This window comes from Schistocerca serialis, chromosome 9 (genome assembly GCF_023864345.2).
Source record: "Schistocerca serialis cubense isolate TAMUIC-IGC-003099 chromosome 9, iqSchSeri2.2, whole genome shotgun sequence".
Classification (NCBI taxonomy): Eukaryota; Metazoa; Arthropoda; class Insecta; order Orthoptera; family Acrididae; genus Schistocerca; species Schistocerca serialis.
The window spans coordinates 287,185,723-287,211,829 of NC_064646.1; the positions used below are offsets into that span (position 1 = coordinate 287,185,723).

The following is a 26,107-nucleotide window of genomic DNA, read 5'->3' on the forward strand; positions in this document are numbered from 1 at the left end:
CGTTTTGTCCATAGATAAACAATTATACTATGAAAATTATAATGTAATTCCTTGAACTGATGCACAAATAACAACATAAAATAAGTTTGTGTCAATGAGTACTTACGATACATATCCACGCAAGTCAAAGTGTTCCGCATACTCTATCTGCAGGTCCTCTCCAGCAGGTGCTGTGAATACATAGATGCACTCAGTGTGGGGTGGTGGTATTTGCGGATATCTTGGTGAGCTAATAGTCACACTTCTCACATCCCTTGTCAATATATAGTTACCACCACAAGAGTGTGATACCTGCTGAAACTTGATCTTGAAACCCTGTAGATTACCAAATAATGTCATTATTGTAAACATATGGTCATACCACAACAAATGTACACAGCATGCAAGGATAATGAGTAACAAATGGTTGTTCTTGCAAATTCTCTCTTTTCCTATTTTTTGTATCGATTTCAAATGCACGTATGAATATATCCACATATGCAATGATCTCAAAATTGTTATCCTGGCTTCACCACTGTGGTTCTTTATTGTTTCCAAATGCAGAGTACCTCAGCACGTTTATTCATAAGTATGAGAGGAAAATTACACAAAAGTGCTATTAATCCCATCATTAAAGTGTTTTATTACTAGAAAGTGTAGAACATGACATGCATTTATATAACTGCTGAAAAGTAAATGGAGTTTATCATACTTAAATTGAGAAAAACATCAGTACGAATTATAAAGTAACCATACTTGCATAAAACTTTATTTTTTGGCAACCATTCTAGTGTCCAATATATATCATGTATGTATGGAGGACAACAAGAACCTACTACCATTACCTAAAACATAGCTATTCAGTCCACATTTTAGTCATTTCTTGGAGCATAACGCTGTAATTAAATGATAAAAGTTTTTTTCTATAATTCATGATTTATCAAAGACATTCTTATAACACCTTAACTTAGAAATCATGGAGAAACAAAGAATTAATGTTCAAAAACTTTTCACTGAGATGGACACCTATCATTCCAACACGATAACAAGTACCTTCTTCCAGAAATGTCAGTGAGAGTAAAATCATAAATGAAATAAAATACTGATACTATTGCCTGCAGATTAAGAAAAGTATAAGTTGCCAGATACCCACTATAAGCAAACAAACTGAAGTTCCTGAAAATGAGATATTGTGAAGAATTGCACATCAGTAATTTGGTTATCAGTTAGCTAAAAAGGTTTCTGGGCACGTTTCTATTGTCAGAGTTATTACAAGACAATCACTCACAACAACAGTGCTGTAAAAATGAGGTCTTCTAAATGTAATAGCACATATATAGTGTGTGTTAAAAGTTAACTCTGATTCTTCTAATCAACTCTAAAACATCTTAATTTTCAATTTATGCATAATTTAGGCCAGTATTAGACTATCGCATTTTCTTTGACAAAAAAATGTGATCAAATATTCATCACATTTTCTTTGACAAGGATATTTAATGTGGTGCAAAAAAGGATATTACACTGTCAGCAAATTTTCTGTGACAAAGATCTTTGATGGCATAGTTCCTTCAGAATAACCGATGATGACTTATTACTGAACTTTGCAGTTGCATGTATCACAACTGCACTGTATTGACACTTGGAAGAGGAGCAGAAAAAAATAAATTTAAATGTACTTGGGTGAAGTCATGGGTTTCATGGTGAGATGCTAAAAGCAACCAGCAAAATCTGTTGCAGAAGCTGCCAATCTAGCTCATGGAGACTTACAAAAATTACTTGTGCTCAAGAAAGTGGTTCCTCATTTTACAAAGTATGTTGTCTATTTTTGACAAAGGGCTAGTTGTCCAAAAGATCACTTTCCGAAAGTCTTTTTGTTGTGCCTATCTGTCACTCAGCATCTCTGCTGTACAATGAATAGCAAGTAACCTATTCATAACACTGATAAGTTCCACTACAGCTGTCTGGCTGCAGTCTCAGAACCAAAGTCTTCTCGCAGTAACACATCACAATTTGTCAAATAAACTATCCTGTAACTAGCAAGACTGTCATTCTGTCAGAATCAAAGATGCAGATGGGACGACCAGACACTGAGACTGAGGTATTTAAACTGGACATCATGTCACACTAGGTACGTGAGAACCACATCCGTGACTGTGAACTGTGCTGCTTATTTGGGTCCTGTGCTTCCAACATCACAATACCTGCCATCTGTAATAGGTTGTTGGCATTCACTTATGTGCACATCCATCTTAGAGAACAGTGGAGTGGGCCACACAAGTTACTGGAGGGCCACAATAGGTGTATCCCTGCACACTTCTGTACCAGCTACCTGTTTGACATCATTGTTGGCTCCTGACCTGCACAACAGCTGTAGCTGACAGAGCGATGTTGTCACATTCCTTGTCACACCCAAATGTGCAATTCAGCATGCCTTCCACCACATTGAAGGAGACAATCCATACTGTAAATTCATGACGCCTTCAGGTGTATCACATCAACAACCCTCCAACTAGTGTCCAGAAATTGGCCTTATGCTGACATGGCTACAATTGGTATCTCAGCTGGCTGACCACTGCTACAAGCAGTTTCTGACACTGCAGTCATCACCATACCAGCTTCACTCATCTTGCACTCAATGCTTCACACAGTACAGGGCGGTGACTAACAAGCATTTTGTTTACCTTGTAACTGGCCATTTTCACTGTGTGATTCAATGGTCATCGCGGATAATAGGGACATTCCTTTTAATCTGAGGGTAACTCTTGAGCAGCCGTGTAAACCTCATGATCTGTCTGGTTTTAATTGTAATTGTCATGAACCATGTTTAACAACTATCAGGTGTAAATTCTGCAGTTTTTCTGTACAACAGTTGCCATGCATGAAGGCTGTGCCAACCTCATGTTTCACATGTCAACACTGGGGTCACTTGTCACTTGTACTGAATGTACATGGGCTGTGATATGCCATAAGTAATAGAGTAACTTGTTTAACTTGTTGTGTATTACATACTCCATAGTGTGGACCTGGTGTTCATTTGCTTTAGTGTTGTATACTCCTTTATTGTTTGGGCAGTAATATAATATGCAGGATGCCAGCAGAAACAGACACCACTTAAGTCCATATCATGTAGAAAGGTGGTCCAATTTTCAGCCATTCTGCGTATCCTCCTCCACTAGCCACTGGCAGCCAATAGTATTCATTCTCTTCCTGAGCAGGTAGCAGCGAGTTACAGCTAGAGAGTGAGAGTCTTGCTCCTACATACTGCACTGTTGGCATACTTCACACTTCATGATAACCAAATTATTCATTCAACTGTCAGGTCATATTTAGCAGTACAGTTGTGAATGTGTATCTGTAAATTTTAAGAGCGATTAAAATAGAAAAGTCAAGTGACGGCAATAAATGTGAAGTGCTTCACAGGCAGGCGATGGGGAATATTTACCACAATTATAACTTTTCAAATGTGAATATGAAAGGAGATCCCCTTCTCTTGATATTTGAAGACACAAGAACAATCTCCAGAACAATGTGGTGTCAGCAAGAGAACTGTAGAGAGAATTGTAAACGAAACTGTCATAGCTGTAGGAACCATAGAAAAAAATGGTTTCATGTCACCTGGAAAGCATTGAAATCACAAGAAACCTGTAACACAAATGGATGTTTTTAATAATGATGTTTGAAAGTGCTCCATATGAGTGATGAATGCACCACATCACAAAAAAGTGTTACAGTTATGCAGGAGAAAATTGACTTCAATGGTAAGCACTTTGTCAATGTAACGAATTTTAAAAGACGTTGGTTCCAGATATGATAAGAGGAGAGTTTCTAGTTCAAAGAAATGACATGGTTGCAGCATAACTACATCCCATATAAAGATTCACCTTACAAGAGAATCAGGTAGTTCATCAGTGTATTACCCTGATGAAACATGGGTCAATTAGAATCATTCCAGAAAGACCTAAAGGAAAATGAGAGATGATACTGGCAGTTTTAAAGTTCTCATAAGAGTGCGTTCTCAGATAATTATCCTGCATGCTAATTATTCTTCTGGTTTTGTTTCTGAGAAGAAACTTGTATTTATGTGTAAGAAAATAGCAGAGACTACATCTGGAAATGAACACTGCCAGTTTTGTGATGTGATTTACAATTCTTGTCATACCTTGCTTCGAAATCAGTCACTGCTAGTTATAATTCAGCTGTTATAGAGAACACCAAGTACAAGCACCAGAAAAGTGAATATTTTTCCCTGGCTTAAAAATAAAAATGTTAAGCACAGTATAAACCAGATTCGTGCCGATCTCCTGCAGCTCGTTTATTTATACCAGTCACATGCTAGAATGTACAAACTTGAGTTCCCTGCATATGAATGGGGTCACACAGTTTTGTGTTTACCTACATATCACTGTCAGTGTAGCCCCATGGAATTAATTTGGGCAAAGGCTTAATACTATGTGGAAGACAAAAACAAAACATTCAAGATACCATACATTGAATCACTTGTGCATGAGGAAATAGACAACATCCCACCTGTAGGGCAGGCACAATCTGGGCGACATGCTGAAAAGTTTCAGAAAGAAGAATATGACAGGGAAGTAACGATGGATATAAGCCTTGAACCTATCATTGTAAATTTACAATCAGAGTGTTCCGAAACAGATTCAAATAGAAGTGACGATGGTATTACGATGTAGACTTTGGAACAAAGTAATAATATTTCTTAGTTTTAAAGGTTTATGGTTTAAAAAATGTGTTTGTCAACCTGTCAGTTGCATACATAATAATGAGAACTTCCTGACCTTTTTCATTAGGACTTTGTATCCTCTGAATTATGAAGGCTATAATGTTCATCACATTGCCCAAGGAGAAGTTAAACTTCTCCCACCATGTTGTTTGCTCCAATAACACACGCGGATTTGGGTGGATAAAGAGAAGACTTTGCCTCCAGAGACCATGGTCAAACAGCTGTTGTGGAACTTAGTTGCTGCAAGCTGCCACTGCTGTTTGGTCACATCCCTTGGTCACATCCCAGACTAACAGAAGATGCAGACAGCCCTATGCTTTCCTCTGGTGAAAGGCTGCACCAAGTGACAGCAAGACATTCAAACTGTTGCTCAAGGTACCTGAGTGCTGCCTGCCTGTCTGAGTTGTGTTAATGATTTAGATCCTGGGCTTCTGCCTACATGACTCCTGCCATACGTAATATGCTATTGGAACTCAGTTAAGTGCATGTTCATCTTCAAGAGGGCTGAGGTGAGCCACTTGAGTTACTGGTGAGCCACAGCAGACTCGAACCTGTGTCCACAATCCATGTCGCACCCAAGTGTGTGATTCAGAACACCTTCCACACATCAGAGAAGACAATCCACACTATAAAATAGGAATAATGAATGTGTTTTGAGACAATGCTGCTAACTGACATCTTTCAACATATGACAGCAACCCTCAGCAGCTCCCGAGCTCAGCCTCCTCCACCTGCAGCATCACCACTTGACCTGGTCAACCACCATGCTCACTAAACTAATAATCTTGACTCAAAGGATGATCAGGCATCACTACTTCACCTGCTCAGCCTCCACACCGACTAAAAATCTTGACTCAAGGAATGATCATTAAAGTTATTGCAAAACTAACTGTCATTCCTGTTAATAAATTTATCCCACTGTGATACAAGGTGGTAAATGCCCTCATGGAAAAATGTTTGTGGTTCCCCACAGAACTATGTTTGTAACAAGGAGTGCATCTCTTCATCTGAAGCAAATTGACGCACTTGTATGTCTTTCTTCAGGGCTCAAAAAATATGGAAATTGCATCATCACTACATGGAGATTGTGGAAGGGCTCTCTGGCAAAACTTCTGCAGTGTAATCGAAAGATCATGTGGACAGGTGTTTTTGCTGCACAGCTACTATCAGGCTGTTGGTAAGCTCTCTCCCATTTGTCCCTGTAAAACATACGGCCATAGTCCATGGAGTGCGCCTGATTTAGCTAACATTGTTCAGTTTGGAATCCAATTGATGTGGTGCACATGTATACAATCAGTATAACTTGATACTTCCATTTTTGCTTCATAACTGAACAACACACATAAATGCCTTATGGCGTTATATGAAAGGAGACTCTTCCTTTTTGGAAGATTAAGTGTGCAGTAAGTATGGTATATTTATTTATTTAATAGTCCTGTAAATCTAGCATTCTATTTTGTACAATAAACATTGTATCACTCCTTATGTATTACAAACGTTACTTAATCAAAGTACTTTTTTCCAACTAGAAATAATGTTCTACAAAATTGTTTGATTGGGAATATTTTACAAATATAGCATCACAGGGCAGCACAGTTTGGCATGTTTTTTAGATAATCCTTCACAGGATAGGAGCAGTGCTCAACTAAGTTATGTTTTACTAATGATTTTAATTTTATCTTATGTATCTCAGTACTGAATTACACAGTTTAATTCTAGAACGGAGTTTGCTTTTCTCAAAAAGTGCTGTAACTGACTAGTGAACATGTACAAGATTTGTTTTTCTTATATAGTACCTGTCCACGAATTCATTACAGGAGGTACAAGTATCAGTACTGTTCAATTTTACTTATATAATAATTACAATTCTCCAGTATGTTTATACAGGGAAGTGCTAGAATTCTATTTTCTCTGAACAGCTGTCCATACAAAATTTTTGGTCTACTTTTAACATGAATCTAATTATCTTTTTCAGCACAGGAGAGCATGTTTGGGTTACTGTATGTGCGAATGTGTGTACTTATACTACAATTAATGAATCAAAGCTAAACAAGTTGATAAGTAAATTGAATTTAATAAAATAGGATAAAATAATAACCATTGCAGGTGCAAATGAATCTACCAACAAACTTTTAGGACTGAAAACAAAATTTTGAAGCATGTTGTCCTAATCATTGCAAGAATATATTGGAGCAAAACCATTGCACCAAACCACAAAATCTAAAATGCTAGTGCACCCCACATCTAACTAGAATAAGAACCATAACACTACTCTATCATGATAGGTCTAAGCAAAATAATGCTGACAAGGAAATGTATATGAAAGTGAAAAAGATTTACAGGTCCATAATCCAGGCACTTAAGTGCAAAGCAAATGATGCATGGATACTGAATTCAGTGAGTAAATGCAAAGCTGCATGGGAAATCATTAAAATAGAAATAAAATGTGATGATAAAATATGTTGTTGTTGTTGTGGTCTTCAGTCCTGAGACTGGTTTGGTGCAGCTCTCCATGCTACTCTATCCTGTGCAAGCTTCTTCATCTCCCAGTACCTACTGCAACCTACATCCTTCTGAATCTGCTTAGTGTATTCATCTCTTGGTCTCCCCCTACGATTTTTACCCTCCACACTGCCCTCCAATACTAAATTGGTGATCCCTTGATGCCTCAGAACATGTCCTACCAACCGATCCCTTCTTCTGGTCAAGTTGTGCCACAAACTTCTCTTCTCCCCAATCCTATTCAATACCTCCTCATTAGTTATGTGATCTACCCTTCTAATCTTCAGCATTCTTCTGTAGCACCACATTTCCAAAGCTTCTATTCTCTTCCTCTTGTATTCAGTCTGAATGCTCCCAGTCATGATAACAAAACCGTAAAATTATTAGGATTTTGTATACATCAAAACCTCAAGTGGGATACCCACACAGGGAAGCTATGTGGCAAACTGTCGCATGTCATGTATCTGCTGTATGGAGCAGTGTCAGTAAAGAACTTCTATGATATGCATATTTTGCATTATTCAATTCCCACCTGAATTATGGACTACTATTATGGGGCAAATTCTGTAGGCTCAAAATTAGTGTTTAAATGGCAAAAGAAAGAAATAAGGTACATAGCAGGACTTAACCCCTATGAAACAAGTCAAGATTATTTTAAGAAACTAAATATAATGACAGTTCGTGGCCTGTATATTTACGACTGCCTTGCCTTTGTTAAAGAGAATCTGAGTAAATTTGACTTAAGGAGGACAGTTCACGACCATAACATAAAAAGTGCACATACAACTAATATGCCATATGCTAGGCTAGCAAAGAAACATAACAGTTACAAATATCTTGGTCCTGTCTCCTTCAACAAATTACCTGAAAATGCCTACACAGTGCCAGTAAATAAATTTAAAACTAATCTTCTGAGGTGGATGAAAAGTAAAATAATTTACTCTGCTAAAGAGTTCCTTGAGTATGAGACAAATGACCCACTTTGCTCATGAGAATGAACAATAAATTAACTGCAAACTATACATATTCGACACTGTGCAACTATTTTATTATTGTTTCATGTACTTATTGTTAATTATCTGTTTGATTATTTATTAGTCATTCCCTGAACTATGTAGTTCATTTATCTTGTAATTGGTCTGTTAGGAACTTTTTGTTGTTATTGATATGTTCATAAATATGTATTGTATTCATCTTGGATTGTTATTTGTAGTTAATGAAATTTGTTCAAATTTTTATTATTATTATTGTGTTAACACTGATGACACCAACTGCGTGTAAATATGCTCAAAGGTGGAATAAAACAGTTGTATGCATTTGTATTTGTGAAAAGAGCAAGAGCTTGAAAGTGAATGATAATAGTGCTTGCTGTTGCCTGTTTTTATGCTCCATACATCAGTCCATTATAGATGAGTGGTTGACTTTCCCTCATTTTAAATATTGTTCCATCTAAGAATTTCCATTTGTGTTATATATAGCCCCAAGATTATTGTATGGTATATGGTCACTTAGTTTTCTCATGATGAAACATCTCCAGCCCAAATTTCTGTTTATAAATTCCACAAGTGCATCCCATTTCATATTCTGTTGTATGCATCAGCATGGGCATTAGTTGGTGTCTTGTTCTGTGTCATAAGCCTGTCCATTGTAACAGTTGTTTCAAAGTTAATTTGCATCAAAGTACATAATCACTATAGCAGCTTTATTTTTGTTTATTTGTTTTTTTCTTACAACACCTCTTTTGAGTTTCTTGTTACTAAGATGCTGGTGTCTTCCGCAAATTGGTGTATTTTACTGTTACTGCTCTTTATATTTAAGTCTCTTACTTATAATAAAATGATGACTGGCCACAACACAGAAACTTGCCGCATGGTAGCCATTTCATTCATGCGTTAGATCTAATAAAAAAGTTTTCCAAGTCCTTTTGAAAAGACAGGCTGTAAACAAACTAGTCAGTAGTTTGTCATGGCTTCCTTTTTTGCAGTCTTTACACATTCTGGAAAAATTCTAGTAGAGAAGGACAAATATTTATAAAATATGTCAATGCTTCAGAAATTATGTCTGCACATTGTTTATTAACAAATATGCTATATTATCTACTCCTTCAGAGCGTTTTGTATTTTTGTATTTCAGTTGTTTGCTGTACTTCTTGCATGTCTGCTGGCATGAGAAACATTGTTTTATGTACTTGCTTCATGTTTGTCCTCATAAGTGTGTAATTTTCTCAAATCATATTTTTCTCAACAAACTTCTTAGCTACATTTACAAAAAACGGTAATTTAGAAATTTTCATTTAACTGTAAATTATTAATACACTTTTTATTATTTTCTGTTCCCGTTTTTTTGTAATATTCTAAACAACTGTCTTTTTTAGGTTCATTTCTTATGAATCTGTAATTTTAACACTTTTAGTTAGTTTTGTCAGTATTGCTTTGTACTTTCTAAGACAATTATCAAACTGAGTTGTAGGGTTAATATTATGGAAATGATAGATTACTATTCACTATATAGCAGAGATGCTGAGTTGCAGTTTGGCACAACAAAAAACTGTCAAACAAATTAGCTTTTGGTCAAAATGGCCTTCACCATAATCAGACACTACACACACACACACACACACACACTGACGCAAATGCAACTCACATACACATAACCACAGTCTCTCGCTGCTGAGGTTACACCTGATCTCAGCAGCCAGAGACTGTGATTATACGTGTGTGGGTTGGATTTGCAAGAGAGAGAGAGAGTGCATGTGCATGTATGTGTGTGTGTGTGTGTGTGTGTGTGTGTGTGTGTGTGTGTGTGTGCGTGTGTGTGTGTGTGTTTTGTCTGATTCCGATGATGATCTCTGAAGCCGAAAGCTAATTTTAAACAGAGACGAGGTACTGATGGAATTAAAGCTGTGAGGACGGGGCGTGAGTCATGCTTGGGTAGCTCAGTTGGTAGAGCACTTGCCCACGAAAGGCAAAGGTCTCCAGTTCAAGTCTCGGTCAGGCACACAGTTTTAATCTGCCAGGAAGTTTCACATCAGCACACACTCCGCTGCAGAGTGAAATTTCATTCTAGAAAGCTAGTTTGTTTGACAATCTTTTTGTTGTGCCTATCTGTGACTCAGTATTTCTGCTATATGGTGAATAGTAATCTATCCTTTTTATAATACTGTCAATATTCCATCCTGGATTTTCCATTGTTTGAGGTGTTCTACTCCCATTTTATAAGTGCTGTAGAGGAATTATTACTGATTACATGATTTTTTTCTACCAGTAGTGGACCAGCTGTCTCTGTAAGTTATTTTTAATATCAAAACAATGTCTAAGTGTGTCGGCACACTGCCCGATGAAGTAACGTCGCTGGTGGTTCATCAGGGTCCACACAGGATCCTCTTCGACCAGCCAATAAAACTGTTATACAGAGAATCTGGATTGAGTGATTATTCATTGTAACTGTCTCCTATAGTCTGTGGATTTACACTGGTGACTCCTGACAATTTTGATTGCACACAAAATTCAATTTTCTGTATTACTGCACGATAACAATGCTGCCAGCATGTGGACTTGATGCTGCACAGTTTTTACTTGTGGAAAATGTTTCTGTAGTCATGGCATCAACCATTATGGATAACACCCCACATGTAGCTTGTGTATTAAAAAGTGACAATGACACTCTCTTAGATAGTGCTAAATTAATGTGCAACACAACCAAACAATGGGAGATAACAAGCAATACACTTTGCAGTCTCGTATGGGACCTTACCTTGGCAAATCGGGCTACATCTGAACAACTGAAATCCCCTCCATTGGGTTCTTGCTTAATCACTTTCAAAGAAACAACGATGCTGTTGCTCTAGAACTCATTGCAGCTGCATCTTCTCCTGTGCATCACGTTTTGCCACGTATGCAGGGTGTATACGCGGACAAGGAAAAAAAATTCCCTTATTTTACAGTTAAAAATACACTTCCTCCCGGGTGATAACACACTTTTTCTGTGTTAAGTGACAGTATATTTTCACTTGGAACTGCAAAACTTATCAATCCTTTGAATGTTTATGGTTTTATACAAGCGCGCAGAATTTCCCGGCACTTTAGAAAACGAAACTCAGGGAAAAGACACGTTTTGGAAATATCTTTGATGTGCAGCAACATGTACGCTGCGTATTTTTGTATTACAAAAGTATACATTGGGATTCCATGAAACGCTGCATGTTACATTCCAAATCATTGAAATCGAGATTGTGATGCGCTTTTGTAACCCAGTCATAGCTCATGTCACATGTTCTTGCCAGCTGATGACAGTGGATATTCAGAGCATAGGACACATGATGTAGTCAGGCAACAGCAACACACAAACAGGGATAGTTAATAGTTCAAATTAATATACATGGTGTTGCTACAAGAAAAGCAAAGCTTTCACATATAATATTGGTCTCTAAGGTTAATAAGCTGCAAGAGAAGCTAAGCTTTTGCATATAATGTTGATCTTTTTTACTCGTGTTACACTTTAGGATACGTCACACAAATATGCCAGTAAAATTTTAAATAATGACATAAATGTCTGATCTTCAGGGTTCAAAATTCGTCTAAATGGGTCATCATCAAAGCGTTGAGTTTTAAAAAAAAGAGTCAAATGCTCTGTGATTTAAGAAATTCATGGTACATTCTCGCGCATAGTTCAACTTGCGTAAAAGGATAGTTACTTTGAATGTAATGCTTTTCAAACCACCATTTGCAATATTTTCCCGCGACCTATTATAAATAGGTCATTTCAGCTGTTGCCAGAGAGCGCAGGTAACAGGTGACACCGCACTTGTGCAGTGGGAATCCCATATGTACGTACGTGTAAAACACTGAAAGATCACGCGTTATGTCATAAAAGAAACAAGACAACAGAGGATACTCCAAGAGCATCGGAATTTCATGAACCATGCTAAAACTTCCACATTTAAAGTGCACATTCGTATATCCAGATTCCCAATGAGGGGATCTCGACTTGATATTAATCTTTTCAGTGTGGTTTTCGGGAACGTCCACATTTAAAGTGCACATTCATATATCCAGATTCCCAATGAGGGGATCTCGACCTGATATTAATCTTTTCAGTGTGGTTTTCGGGATGTAAATTTTCTTGGAGCATCAGTACTGTATTATGTCATGTTTGGTTCTTTATTATGGCATAATACCATACATGCTACAAGATGAAAATGTGCACTTGAAATGCAGCGAACAGTTGGAACTAGCCAGTACTGTGGAATGAAACATTTCGTTTCAAATACATTGACTGCCTCTGCGGAAAAAGTTAGTAAAAGTCAAATTTCTTTAGCAAACAGACAAAAATAACTTCAGTGTTCTGCAAGGTGGTTAGGTTTGACTGCCAGAAAGGTGGAAATAAAAGAAAATCTGAAACTAAAAACATATGTTAGCCTCCTGTAATTATGTGAATGTATTTTAATTCACTTGATAGCTCCCAGCCACAGATATCCATTTTGTTTTCATTTGACGTGTGAGTAAACGAAGGGGAAACAGCAAAATCACACAGATCATGTGGAGACTACCAACTACAACTTAGACTGCTCTGCGCATCAGCCCCAGATCTACCATATTTGCTAACCAGGTCAATACTAAAAAAAATCGATTTTTCAAAAATATATTCATCTTGTAGCACACATCTTTCTGAAAAGTCTGAAACATATGTGTTCGAGGAAATGTAAGACATGTTATTTGGTCCGAAGTGTCCCAAAGTGCAGTGCCAAGCCTCTTCATACAGCATTCTTCCATCGCACATCACTGTATTTCGCTTTGCAGAATTGAAACGTGTATATTTTGTAATGGATGCCATGAAACTATATTCAGAGCAGTGGAAATTGAAATGGCCAGTGGTGCCTCTCCTGCTCCCTGTTAATAGGGGAAAACAAGAACCCTTCAGAAAATCTGCACTCTTTATTGCCTATTAGCTAATAACTTGCTGTTTTGTGTGACATAAAATTAAATATAGGATGCATCAAACCAATAAAGACAAGCAAGAAAGTATACATTTCTTCAATCCTTAGTTCCTAGCATTTTTTTCCCTGTAACGTTGCTACAGCTTTAGATGGCGTGCCATCCTTTCTGCGAAAGAATCTATTACCTCATCAAAGTTTGTCAAATGTTTTGCTACATGAAAAATCAAAATGTCATTATCTAATACTGAAAAAGCTGTTAATACAAATAATACCCAGGGTGGTGTGGTTTCTCGATCTGATTACGTCTATTTTTTCACTGTCTGCTGGATAAAACAAAATAGGCCTTTCTAATATTGCAGCAATTTTGTAACACACACCAAATATATGAGACTCTTTTGGCACAAATGTTCATTTTTATAACACGACAGAATATAATTCACTTAGTACCAATATCAAATGCCTATTAGGCCTACTACAAGCAAAAAGCTTTATGTTAGGAAATAGTTTTACATTTCATTCATATGCATCAGCTTCTCAAGCAAGTGATCGAAAAGTAATATAACGAAATTTTTATATACATTTAGAATCGTCTTATTCTTCCATAATATGTGTGATGTCCCCGTTTCTTCTCCTTCCTCGTTCTAAAATAATCTTGTCATCACCAATTCTGTAGCTATTCCTGCCATTGTCAAAATTTGTTTGCTGATTAACTTTACTAACGCTGTCAGACTCACAGGTTTAGTTGTCTCGCAATTATTCTCCGGTTAGGCATTGTTACATGTTCGTACAACACGTTTTCTGTGTTACCTCCAGAATAGAACTTAAGTGGTTGCTAGCTGGGGACTGTGCTACTGGTCCTTACTCATGTAGCGACTGGCCAAAAATTTCCTGTCAAAATTTCATTTTCTTGGATACACCGAGAAAATAATCATAATATTTCTCACCTGTTATTGCTGTTAGTTGTTTATTTCCAATGTGGTACTCTGATTCTATGGATTTTGCTAGTAATTATAACAACACTGATCATTCGCAAACCCAATCAACCAGATAATCAGACAGTGATTGACATTCATCAGTTCAGCTTTACTCCGCTCAGCTTGTATAGCTTCTGACAGAGACATCACATACACTATGCATGCATTCAAAAATCAACTTATGATTGATTCAGAAATCAACTTAAAATGTGTTCAAGAATGTTCAAAAACCAACAGGGATGCATTTCATAATCATATGAATAATCGATAGACCAACCTACGCCGGATGCTGGCGCTTTGTGAAACAAGTTTTTTTCTCAAGAATATGAATTTGGCGCCACCTTTTCCCGGTAGCATCTAGCTACTTGCTGCAACTGCTTGCACAGTCAACAGCCACATTTCTGTAGCTAGAAGCGGGAGAATCTACTACTCATAAGTGACTCAACTGCACATGTGCATGAGCCCGCTTGTAACTGCTCAAACGAACCTAATGTAAACAGTTGTGACTACATGCTCATCAGAGGCAATTAGTTGTTATGAAGCATTGCATAGTCTTTCTAAAGCATTTGACACATTTTGCTGTTGGCAGACGTTTGCATGTGCACTGTGTGTCATTGTTGCATATGGCACATTTCTGTTGCAATTTAAGTTATTTTAGGTTTTTTCTCCTGTTATGTTTTATTGTTGAAGTATTATTCTGCAGTGGTGGGATACAGTAATATCCTTTGTTAGAGTAGCAATTCTTACCAGTCGAAATTACAAAAAATTAACAGAAACCTAAAACAATGAAAAACTCCTGGAATTTTAAAAAAATTTCACCCAGATGAAAAAATTCCTAGGTTTTTCCCAGATCTCCCAGTTGTCCCGGGCCGTATACACCCTGCGTATGGCAATATTTGCTTGGCTGTCCTGCCACTACAAACATCACCTTCGCAATCTAAACTACTGCCTTTCCAGTCACACCAACGTACTATGTGGTTCACCATTGTAGAAACATCATTATGTCATCAGCAATGGTATCGAATTCAACACTTTATTAAGCCACTTGGGGGAACATGTGGACACAATAAGTGATATTATCTTTGTCTCCAACAGACAACAAATATGAGATGGTGAAAGCTGGACAACACTGCAACCTCACAAATCCATCATGGCATTTATGATAAAATTTTAAGTGGCAAGACCCCACCATAACTACGGCGTCACTTTTGCACAGAGATTAAGAGCTGTCTTATGCCCAACCACATGTTATAGAGTCTGTGGGTTGTGAAACGCCCACTACTAGTTCAATTAACAACAGTTGTCCATGAACATGAACCACTGACACACATCTAAACTTGCCAGACAAATATATCTGATCACAGAACACAGAGAGTATATGAATAACACTGACAACAGTGGTGGCTGATGTGACTTGTACAGCAGTACATGTGACGGCCCACCAACTATGAGCCAAGTTGACCCCACCCAACTTCTGCTGATGCAGACATCACCACACGTGGCCGAAGCAATGTCCTTCATGTGGCATCGCCAAACTTCTGTCTCCCCACTATTCATGTCAATCTATACCCTTGCAGACCACAGTCAACTGTGTTGCCATCATACATCCGCAACACACTGCTGATCGTATCAGGCCTGTGCAGAATCCTGTTTGCTGGTATCTTGCAACATACGCCAATTCCACCTGTAACTATCATCCTCCAGGCAATTCCCAAACTACATGCCAAGATGCACAACAGACTTGCAGGATTTTTAAGTCACCTCGATACTCACAATGACAAAGATGCACCACAACTGTCCCACCAACTTCACAATAACAGACTTTTCGCACGTGACCACTTTAGTGTCCAATTATATCTAGTCAACAAACGCATTCTCGCATCATCCTTGGCAGAACAAATACTATACCATGCATTTGTTCGACTCCATGCAGCAAATAATTCAACAATTACAGCTCACAAGTCTGCATACTAGCCCCCGGACACTTATAATCGCATATGTAACAGAACCAGTTATCAGAGCAGACCTTCTTAAGCACTTCTACTTGGCTCCAGACCTGACTAATGGCATGCTAATTAACACAACCAGCAATTGCTCCACCGCAGGTGCTGTTGTCCATGCCCCTTTGGCTGCCCAATATAATGGCACATTCTACTTCTGATGGCAACCCCCACCCCCATACACACATTCGAAGGTCACTGGCTCCTTCAGGAGTGCCTCCACACCATCAGCCATTTTTAGCACATTCAACAACTCTACTTCAACTTTTGTGAAACAAACTTTCAGCTTTGACATGATAAAATGTTATCCAACACTGAATTCAAGACAGGAACTACAAACAACCCTGCAATACACTGACGAGCTACGTCAACACCCATTGCCACTACTTCACTAACACCTTTACCACCATCCATGGAGACACCTACAGCACACGTACTGGATACTCCTACAGAGGACAGTACACCACCGTGTGCTTGCCCAACCATTACCGAGTCTTCATGTAGCCTCCTAACACAATGATTCAGACAGCGTACCATTATCAACAGAACAATTCAAAAGCTCACCACCATCCCCAGTTTCACTGTGAGACACTGACCACATCAACTACCGCCACATCCACTTAGGACTGCCAAAGTGATTGTGGACAAGCTCTTACATGCAAGGATAGTTCACTCCTCCAACAGTTCCTGGGATTCACCTATAAAAAACGCCGCTAAACGAAAGGATATCTTGGGTTGTGTGTTGATTACAAAATTCTCAATGCTTCTATCATTATGGACACCTACAAAGTTAACATACACCACATTAAAGATCTCTTCAAAAAGCATCTTTTAGTGTGATTTGTTGTGGCAAAGTGTCTGGAAACGTGACGTAGAGGGATAAATAAGCTACCTATAGATTTTATCTTGAAGTTAGCTCTTGATATATTATTTACTAGTTGATTTAGAAATGGCAAGGAGATAAACTACGTAAACATTTGACTAGAGCATGATATTGCTCCTACCTCCCCTGAAAACTGGGTTCTGGTGACAGACTAAACTATAGTGCATCCTGAGGTCTAAGTTAGTTCTGACTGACAAATGTCACAGCCTTCCCCACTATGGACACAATGAGTTACTCCAGCTTATTTACCTAAATGTAATGTACCAGCAATAGATGAAACTCTGCTATTGATGTTTTCGATCTGTTACCGACCTATGAAGAACATGAGCACTTAAAATCAAAAAGGTGACCTGAGCTGCTAGAGTTGGCAGTTATGTGTGCCTGAGGTGCGCTTGCTTGTGTGTACGAATGGTGTATGTTTCACTTTTGCTGATGAAGGCTGTGGCTGAAAGCTTTGTGTAAGTGCCTTTTAATTGAGCCTCTCTACAGCTTAATGTATCTTCTTTACAGTAAGTAGCAATCTAGCTTTTCCTACACTGTTGATATTCCTACATGGAGATTCCATTCTGAATGTGTAACAATATTGTTTGTTTGTATGTATGTATGTTTGCAAGAGAGAGAGAAAGAGAGAGAGAGAGAGAGAGAGAGAGAGAGAGACATATGGGGAGGGGTTGGGGTTGGGGGGGGGGGGGGGGGGAGAGAGAAAGTACACCAAAGCAAATTTTAAACCATTAAAAGAGGAAATGTTTCAAGACACTAACCTCTGAACGCCGATGTCCCACAAATTTGACAAATAATTTGTTGCCTGTTGTTTGTAACTGATCAGTTGGTTTTGGCCCACAATATTTGCCATTTCCCAAGAGCGGTGAGTCTTCAGAGCCACCATTTTTCAACTGTAAAAAAGTTAAAAAAAGTATCACTTTAGGTCAAGATAGGCTACAGCTAAACAAGTTACTCTTGGGTACATGTAGTAATTCATAGAATGATATTTCTAAGATGATAAATAAGACTTATATATATATATATATATATATATATATATATATATATATATATATGAGAGAGTCACAAACTCAATTTTTTTTATAAATATTACCGGGCTACACATATTTAGTGTGCTAAAATGTTTTTTAGAGTAATTACTGCATTTATTTGAAAATGAAAGTTTTGCTGTTTCCTAGCTAGTTGAAAGACAATCCTCAGCGATCACAAATATGTTGAGCTTCTATAAGAATCTGGTGTTCAATACAGCATTACTATACTGTGCAAAAGATTTATCCTGTATAGGACTTGCCATGATAGCATCTCCATCTGCTTCTAATGTATTTAGTAACAATATGTATTTATCCCATCTTAGCCTCCATTTGACTTTTACTGGCATCAATTCAGTCTGTGCTTCACCTTCGGAGTATTCTGCCACTGTGGTTTACAAGGAGTATGTCCATTATCAAAGCAAGTAAACATACTTAAGTGCAATCAAAAACCCCAGTCTCAATAATATACATCCAATAAATTTCTGAACAATATTATATGTCTCCAAAATTCAACGTTTACAGAAAGTTTCAAAGCCCATGAACATACAAACCATAAGAAATTCATTCCGGTCACAGCCAGTTCCATGGACACCAGCAGGTATATCAAAACGATCAAAAGTAACAGATACATTCCTGCCAGCTGGTACTGTTACATTCCACTGGCATACAACGCTACTTGCCCAGTTGTCGGACACTATAACTGGAATTTGTGGATTGTATTCCAGAACACCAGACGGCAATTCCAAAGAACCTCCACAGTCTGTAAATGGATAAAATGACTACTGAAACATATAGTATACAATTTAACCATAAAGCTAGACCTTTAAATATACAGTGTAATACAAACAAATAAGAATACAATAACAATTATTAAATTTTACATTGATTTTATATGTCAACTAAAAATTTAAGAGTATGCTACGTTTTTTTATGCATCATCTAAGTAAAAAATGTTCTCAACTCACAGTGAAGAAATGGGAGGAGAAAAGGAAGAGAAGCCTACAAAAAAGAAAGGAACAAGTGAGAGAAAACATGTAACATATTCTGCAGCATTTATAGATATCAGTGTTTAATCAGCACTATAATCAGTTGTTATTATTAACTGGTTCTAGGGGATTAAGGAATCAAACTATGTCATCAGTCCCTCATTCATGAAATAAGTTTGCAGAGACCAGAAGTACATGCCATGATACTGTCTTGTATCATGCTCTATGGAGAATAATATGACAGATGTTTCAAAAATGGAGCAAGCCTCAAAACAAAAAATGGATCTAAGGTAGATGACATCAAAATGGACAAGGATTACTATTTGGAACATTAAATTTAAAGTAAAGTGCAAGGACATGTTGACATTAGGGAAAGACAAAAAACAAATATTTTAGGGGTGGCAGAACAAAGTGAAGTGGTGGAGGAAGTTGTCACTGAGAAATTGGTTTAGACTGTGCCACACAGGCAGTGAGGAAGACATTAAAAATGGAACAGTAACAGTTGTGTGAGATGGACTGAAAGGAAAAATAATCAGAACAAATGAGAGAACAATAAAAACCAAAATATCATTGAAGGGGAAAACAGTAATGCTATTACAAGTGTATGCCGTTTACCCCTTATGGGATGCACATCAGAGGAAAAAGAGGAGTTTCAAGAAGAATTTCAGCCACAGAGGACTGAACAAAACACAAATTTAATGAGATCCAACTGCACAAGTTAGTTTAGAGAGACATAGATAGAAAAATGTACATGGAGCCAATTGCAGGGAAAGTAGAAACAACAAAGATGAAAGATCATTGGAATTAAGCAAAAGGAATGGATTGACAATTGGAAACACACGGTTTGATGAGAGACAGAGGTTTAAGGTAATACTGTATAGTAGTGACTTGTCTACAAAAATCAGTAGTTAATTATATGTTAGTATATGATAAAATAATGAGAAACGTAACAGACATCAAGGTAATACCACCAGATAGCTAAAATAGTGACTATCAACTGTTAGTCATGAACATCAGAGATGAAGAAGAGAAAATGAATAGAAAATCAAGGGTGAACCAGAGTGTGGAATCTAAAAGAAGCAGAGTTGATGAACAATATCAGCAGAAAAGAAAAAATAAAATCCTGATAGGTGAGCTGCAAACTGTAGAAGAAAAAAGGAGGGGTTCTAAGAGTGTAGATGTAGAAACAGCAGAGGAGGTGCATAGAAGAAATGGTAACAGGAAGAGATACAAGTAAATAACTTAGTGGAATTTTGAAGTTAAAGAAGCAGTATTGGTTTTAACAAAGGACATCACAAGCAACTGAACAAAGGAAAAATATAAATGAAGAAAGAGAAAGAGAGAAAAAAATGTTTGAAGAAAAGAGAAAGTGAATGGGAAAATGGATCATGATGACTGAACAGAATAGTAAAGGTATAATATAATACTGTATGGAATTATTAGAAACAGGAAAAGAAGAATGTCAGAAAACAAAGATTGGTTGACAAGAATGGGAAAGAGGTGGAGAAGGAGAAAGACCTCAAACAGCTGTGGAAGAAACATTGATGATTTGCTGAATACAGACAGAGAAGAAGAAGAATATAGAGATATTTTGCAGATATTTGAAAGCTAAGGGTATGCTCAACCATTCGCCATGTTTTGAAGGTACATGCCTTCATCATCAGAAGTATTTTCATATAAGAATCTTCATTACATGAAAAAATTTACAAACGTTCATCCATTTGAAGTGTTCACAGCAGTCCCATCATTGAATAAAGGTGCAAGGTAAGAACACATATAAAATACAATAAAAATTTCATAGGCTTTCCATCATAAAAAAGTCACTTTCTTAAAAGATAGTCCATCAGCAAATGAGCTTCTGAAAAATAAATATGTATATGCTAACTGTGCTGACAGGAATAAATACCACCAAATGATTAGTTTAATGTAAGTCACAGTTGCAAAATACTGACACAAATTATTTACATGAGAGTGGAAAGACTGGTAGAGGCTGACCTCAGGAAAGACCAGTTTAAATTCTGGAGGAATGTAGGAACCCACGAGATAAACCCAAATTTTATCAGTTGATGCTGAGGGAATTAGGTTAGGAAATGAGACACTTAAAATGGTAAGCGGATTTTGCTATATGGGCAGTAAAATAACTGACAGTGGCCACAGTAGAGAGGGAATAAAATGCAGAATGACAATAACAAGCGAATCTTTCCTGGGGAAAAACATTATTCATTACTTCAAATATAATTTTAAATGTTAAGAAGCCTTTTCTGATGGTATTTGTCTGGAATGTTGCATTGTATATAAGTGAAATACGGATGATCAGACAAGAAGAGAATACTGGTAGATGCTTTTTAAGTGTGGTGCTACAGAAGAATGCTGAATGTTAGATGAGCACAATGAATAAGTAATGTTGTGATACTGAATCCAATTGGTGAAAAATTTTTATGGCAAAATCTAATTAAAATATGATATTGGTTGACTGGATGCATCCTGAGGCACAGAGGAATTGGCATCTGGGTAACTGAGGGAAGAGTAGGGTAAAAACTGTAAAGGGAGACCATGCCTTGTAGAATCCATAGCTGTGCAGGGATGAAGAGGTTCACTGAGGACAGGTTAGCATGAAGAGCTGCAAGAAACCAGTCCTCAGGCTGGAGGCCACCACCACGACCAACAAGAACAACAACAACGTGCTAACTGTGTAAATGGGATTTGAAATTCATGAGTGTGGCCTTTCCTTCCTCCACAAAAACAGATCTGGATGCAATGCAACTGAACACTTTTTCTACACAGCTGAGAATTTGAAGACATTCCCACCAGGGATCACAGGTATCAAATATTCCTTATGAAATTAAGAGGAGTGCAAATTATCACATACAGTAGGTGGTTAAGGCACCCACGCTACTGACAGAACAGGTATTAAATGTACCTAATACAGATAAAATAAAAATTATAACAATTTCACACAATTTTTAAGACAGTTGTTCACATACTCTGTATCATGCTGATTTAATATATTTGAATTTTTTGTGCTATACTCCATAATCTCCAACTGTTCCAGAGGATGCATTTTCCTAGTTTTACACTCAGGTGACAAAAGTTATGGAACTGTGTTGGACTTCCTACTGCCTGGCATGGCGCAGCAACTCAATGTGACTAGGACTCAACAAGTCGTTGGAAGGCCTCTACAGAAATATTGAGCCATGCTGCTTCTACAGCTGTCCATAATCGTGAGAAAGTTCACAAACTAACCTCTCAATTATGTCCCACAAATGTTTGATGGGATGGTCAAATCATTCGCTCAATTTATCCAGAATGTTCTTCAAACCAATCACAAATATTTTTGTGTGTGATGAATATGTTCTAGAAAAAGCCTGTACTGTGTCGAGCCATGCAAGTGTTCATACACAGACAGCAAAGATCACTCACACATCATTGGCTGACCGCAGATCTGGCGTGCACCAGAGATTATCTTGGACGAGCTGGTCGTTAGAGGAGCAATCGACAGCCACAAGATTCTCTATTTAAATTGTTAAGAAATAATAGTAGCACCCTACATGTACCTGTGCTAATGGTTCAACTATGATATATTGAAGGAGGTTTGTGTCAGTCACTATTGAGGAGCTGATGAGATAGTGAGCCTGAGTCAGTAAAATGACATATTGTTACTACATATGAGTTAGGATTCATTTACTAGTGTCGTGGTTGTTCCCTACCTGAAGCAAATTGTCTCATTTTTTAGTCCGTGTGAAATTTTCTGCATTTTTGTTGAAAAAGTATCAGAAGTTTTTCTTGGGCTAAGTTGTGTCTGAAAAGCAAAGTTTGAAGAATGCAGTAACTGATGAAGGGCATGATGAGAATAATCATTTCCTGACTTTTGTAAGAGTCGGGCTCTTCATGTTTTGTGTGTCAGTTAATGAAAGGTCAAGTGATTTTAAGTTGGTGCAGGTTTAGTCAAGAGTGGCTTGTATGCTGTGTCCATATTTGATAGCAGAATTCATGAGTCTTTAAAGTATGATGACAGTAAAGTTTTGACTTCAATAATTTTGTCTGAATTGGTCTGTGTTATGTTGCCTATGATATTACTGCATACAACAGTGGATTTGGGTATTGCAAATGGTTAAGGGAGGTTTATGAGGGCACACTCTAAGGTAATTAAATGTGGTTTGCAAGATATCATGTGAAAAAAGGGCGAGTTGCGTTTCACAGGAGCTGTGCTTTCTAAAGCCGTGCTGATGCATGGATAGCAACTTCTCTGTCTCAAGGAAATTCATTATATTCAAACTGAGAATATGTTTGAGAATCCTGCAACAAACTGATGTTAAGGATATTGGTCTGTAATTTTGAGGATCTGTCCTTCTACCCTTCTTATATACAGGCGTCACCTGTGCTTTTTTCCAGTCGCTCAGGACTTTACGATGGGGAAGAGATTCGCCATAAATGCAAGCTAAGTAAGGAGCCAATGCTAGAGTACTCTCTGTAAAACCGAATTGGAATCCCATCAGAACCTGGCGATTCATTTATTTTCAACCCCTTCAGCTGCTTCACAACCCCAGGGATGTCTATCACTATGTCCTCCATAAGGGAAACTGTACGAGAAGGTGTCGTCGTTGAGTGACTGTAGGAGGATACAAGATGACTTGGACAGGATTTGTGATTGGTGTAAAGAATGGCAGCTAACTCTAAATACACATAAATGTAAATTAATCTGGATGAATAGGAAAAAAGAATCCCATAATGTTTGAATACTCCACTAGTAGTGTAGCGCTTGACACAGTCACGTCGATTAAATATTTGGGTGTAACACTGCAGAGCGATATGAAGTGGGACAAGCATGTAATGGCAGTTGTGGGGAAGGCAGATAGTCGTCTTGGGTTCATTGGTAGAATTTTGGGAAGATGTGGTTCATCTGTAAAGGAGACTGCTTAAAAACACTAATACGACCTATTCTTGAGTACTGCTTGAGCATTTGGCATCCCTATCAGTTTGGATGGAGGGAGAACATAGAAGCAGTTCAGAGGTGGGCTGCTAGATTTGTTATTGGTAGGTTTGATCATCACATGAGTGTTACGGAAATGCTTCAGGAACTCGGGTGGGAGTCTCTAGATTAAAGGAGGCGTTCTTTTCGTGAATCGCTACTGAGGAAATTTAGAGAACCAGCATTTGAGGCTGACTGCAGTACAATTTTACTGCCGCCAACTTATATTTCACGGGAAGACCACAAAGATAAGATAAGAGAGATTAGAGCTCATACAGAGGCATATAGGCAGTCATTTTTCCTTCGTTCTGATTAGGAGTGGAACAGGGAGAGAAGATGCTAGTTGTGGTACAAGGTACCCTCCGCCACGCACCGTATGGTGGATTGTGGAGTATGTATGTAGATGTAGTACTGAGTTATACTACAAGGTAGTAACATTATTGTGTATGCAGAGTAATTTCTTATCGAGCATTATTCCTAAAGTACAGAAACATGGATCAGTGGTGAATTATTACAGACAATGTATTTTGCCCATATTTATTATTAGTGACATAACCATTGAGACCACATTGCCCGGTAGCATTCTCGCTTCCCACACCCGGGTTCCCGGGTTCGATTCCCGGCGTGGTCAGGGATTTTCTCTGCCTCGTGATGACTGGGTGTTGTGTGATGTCCTTAGGTTAGTTAGGTTTAAGTAGTTCTAAGTTCTAGAGGACTAATGACCATAGATGTTAAGTCCCATAGTGCTCAGAGCCATTTGAACCATTTGAACCACATTGCCCTACTTGAACCATTCCAAAATGGAAATTCCAACTGCTACCATTATTTCTGTAGTAAAAGTGATGAGTGACAAAGTCGAGATATAAAAACATGGTGCCACCTATGGTTTACTTTGATTCTATTTTTCACCTCGCTTAGTGTGAAGATATTTGTTGTTTGCAGTCACTCATTCATGATCAATGTTTGGTCATTGTAAAGCATTTACATTTAAAGAGGAAGAAAAATAAATTTTGGTCCTCAAGTTATCATTTACCCATGATAAACTTTCAATAACTAATTGTAAAAAAGGAAAGATTTTAAAAAGAAAAGTAAAAGTTATAGTAATGTAAGGAAAGCAAAAGTTATTGTAGTGTAAGTATGCTCAAGTCAATGATAAGATGTTGGCAACTGAACTGAGAATAGCTGAAACCAAAGATGGTCATTTTCAAAGGCTAGCATCTTATAGCTTAAGACATTAAAACAGTTTCAGAAGAAGTTGGCATTGGAACATTGCAATTAATTAAATGCTAATGCGAAACTGTTCTCCCTTAAGTCAACGTAAATGTTCAGCTGCAACTACCAAGTATTCTTTTTCTAAATCACCATCGTTGAAATGGTGCAAGGACTTAAAGTAGTGCAGTTTTGTGACTCATCCCAAAGGCTCACTCAGTGAAGTTGTTTTTCCTCTTTTTCTTCCTCTTCAGAGACCTTTCTTCATATTTTCTATTTCCATATTCTTAACATGTTAAGATATGTAGTGCCTTTGTAAACTGAACTTCTTGTAAGTGACAGCACATTAAAATACACTAAACAGTATTTGAACCCATCTTTTTACATAAAATGGTAAGATTCCTCACACTCCAGATTGAAGTCCAAAGACATCAATGTCACACGGCACCAACCCGCCAGCACCGCTTGCTGCATGTCATCGAAGTGACTACAACTTAAAAGACTTAAGACTGGCAACCAGTCTACCACACGGGAGGTCATTGCCACATGACATTTCATTTCAGCACTGCTTGCAGATGGCACTGCTGTCAAAACAGCCCTCCTCATATTTCACAACTGGCACTTCTCTCATGACCGTTATGAGCAAATACTACACACGAATTTCCCTCACTCCCCACCTGTCCGCAACTGCTGCTCACAAGCAAGAGTGTGAGCAGGCACACGTGCTCAAAATCAGTGAACTTTTAAATCTTGATCTACATAATGCTTGTAGTAAAAGACTAAAGTACTGGATGTTCCCACATTGGTGAAAATTTTCTTTCAAAATGTGTGGTTAATAGAAATATGTGCTACTCTTCAAGAATTGGAACCTATAGCCAGTCCAACATTTTGGGTG

The 26,107-nt window shown here is 37.7% G+C and overlaps 1 protein-coding gene across 1 annotated transcript in view; it reads right to left on the reverse strand.

The window, feature by feature from the left end:
* The window catches only part of LOC126419763 (cubilin-like), a 753,686-nt gene that overhangs the window by 298,083 nt on the left and 429,496 nt on the right, over positions 1 to 26,107 (reverse strand). Inside the window, exons 42-44 of the mRNA XM_050086938.1 lie at positions 18,600 to 18,808; positions 17,776 to 17,907; positions 107 to 315 (exon numbers count right to left, since the gene is read on the reverse strand). Coding sequence (XP_049942895.1) covers positions 107 to 315; positions 17,776 to 17,907; positions 18,600 to 18,808 — 550 coding nt within the window. The remainder of the gene's footprint in view (positions 1 to 106; positions 316 to 17,775; positions 17,908 to 18,599; positions 18,809 to 26,107) is intronic.